This window comes from Bison bison, unplaced genomic scaffold, assembly GCF_000754665.1.
Source record: "Bison bison bison isolate TAMUID 2011002044 unplaced genomic scaffold, Bison_UMD1.0 scf7180017854385, whole genome shotgun sequence".
Taxonomy (NCBI): domain Eukaryota; kingdom Metazoa; phylum Chordata; class Mammalia; order Artiodactyla; family Bovidae; genus Bison; species Bison bison.
In genome coordinates, this window is record NW_011484958.1 from 243726 (window position 1) to 244682 (window position 957).

At 56.0% G+C, this 957-nt stretch overlaps 1 protein-coding gene across 1 annotated transcript in view; it reads right to left on the minus strand.

The window, feature by feature from the left end:
* The window catches only part of MRPS11 (mitochondrial ribosomal protein S11), an 11088-nt gene that overhangs the window by 615 nt on the left and 9516 nt on the right, over positions 1 to 957 (minus strand). Inside the window, exon 5 of the mRNA XM_010856728.1 lies at positions 552 to 617. Within this exon, the coding sequence (XP_010855030.1) occupies positions 552 to 617 (66 nt within the window). The remainder of the gene's footprint in view (positions 1 to 551; positions 618 to 957) is intronic.

Here is a 957-nt window from a genome sequence, read left to right on the forward strand (position 1 = left end):
CCCTCCCCCAGGCCCTCAGCGCTGCCCACGTCGGGTCCCACCTGCCACGCCCCACCCTGCCCTTTACAACTTAAAGACAAAGACTACTGTAAACCTCAACACGTCTTAAGCATTGCTTTTGTAGTTCCCTCTGCCTGGAATGAGTCCCTCACCCCCAAACTCATAAACACACCTGGCTAGTCCCTCGTCATTCTTGAGAAATCAGTAGAAATGTCACCTCTATGGGGACACTTTGGTGATCACACCCAAGGGGCTCCCAGCACCCGGGGTACAAGCTTCCCCGCTGCACCCACGAGTCTGTCCCGAGGGACTCATTTGTGACAGGCCCCAGGGAACCCCTTCCCGTCCCCAGCAGGCACTCAGTAAGCGTCTGGGAAACTGAAACTACGTGATCAGGGCTGGCCTGGAGAGGTTCAGTGGATCAGAAGCAACGGAGACAAACTTCAAGCCATCAGGGAAGTCCAGTCCCTCCTCTGCCCCTACCCCTACTTCTCTCACTAACTGAAGGACGAAGCGCACAGGCTGGACTGTGAAGAAGCGAGGTCACTTACCAAGCGCCCGGGCCCCAGGCCTTTGACCACAACTCGGATGTGGGTCACGCCTTTCCCTGTAGCTTTCTGGAGAGGAGCAGCAAGTGGTTAGTGCTCCTGGGAAAGAACTGCAACAACCCCGGCCCTTGCTACCACCCACTGGAGTGACAGGGTTATGAGCTCCAGGGGACAGGCACCCACACAGGCAAACAGGAGAGGACAGGGAAGGAAGCAGAGAGCTGACGGCTACGGTGCAGGACAGACTAGTGCAGTCAGCTGGGGGCCCTTTCCGCCCGGGACGGCACTGCCACCTAGTGGATACTTCAAAATATTGCTCAGATTGTTCTCTGGATAAATGCAGAATTTCAGACCATAACAATCCCTGGACTCCTGGCTGAGCCTCAGTACCCTCTTAGAGCGTATTTTT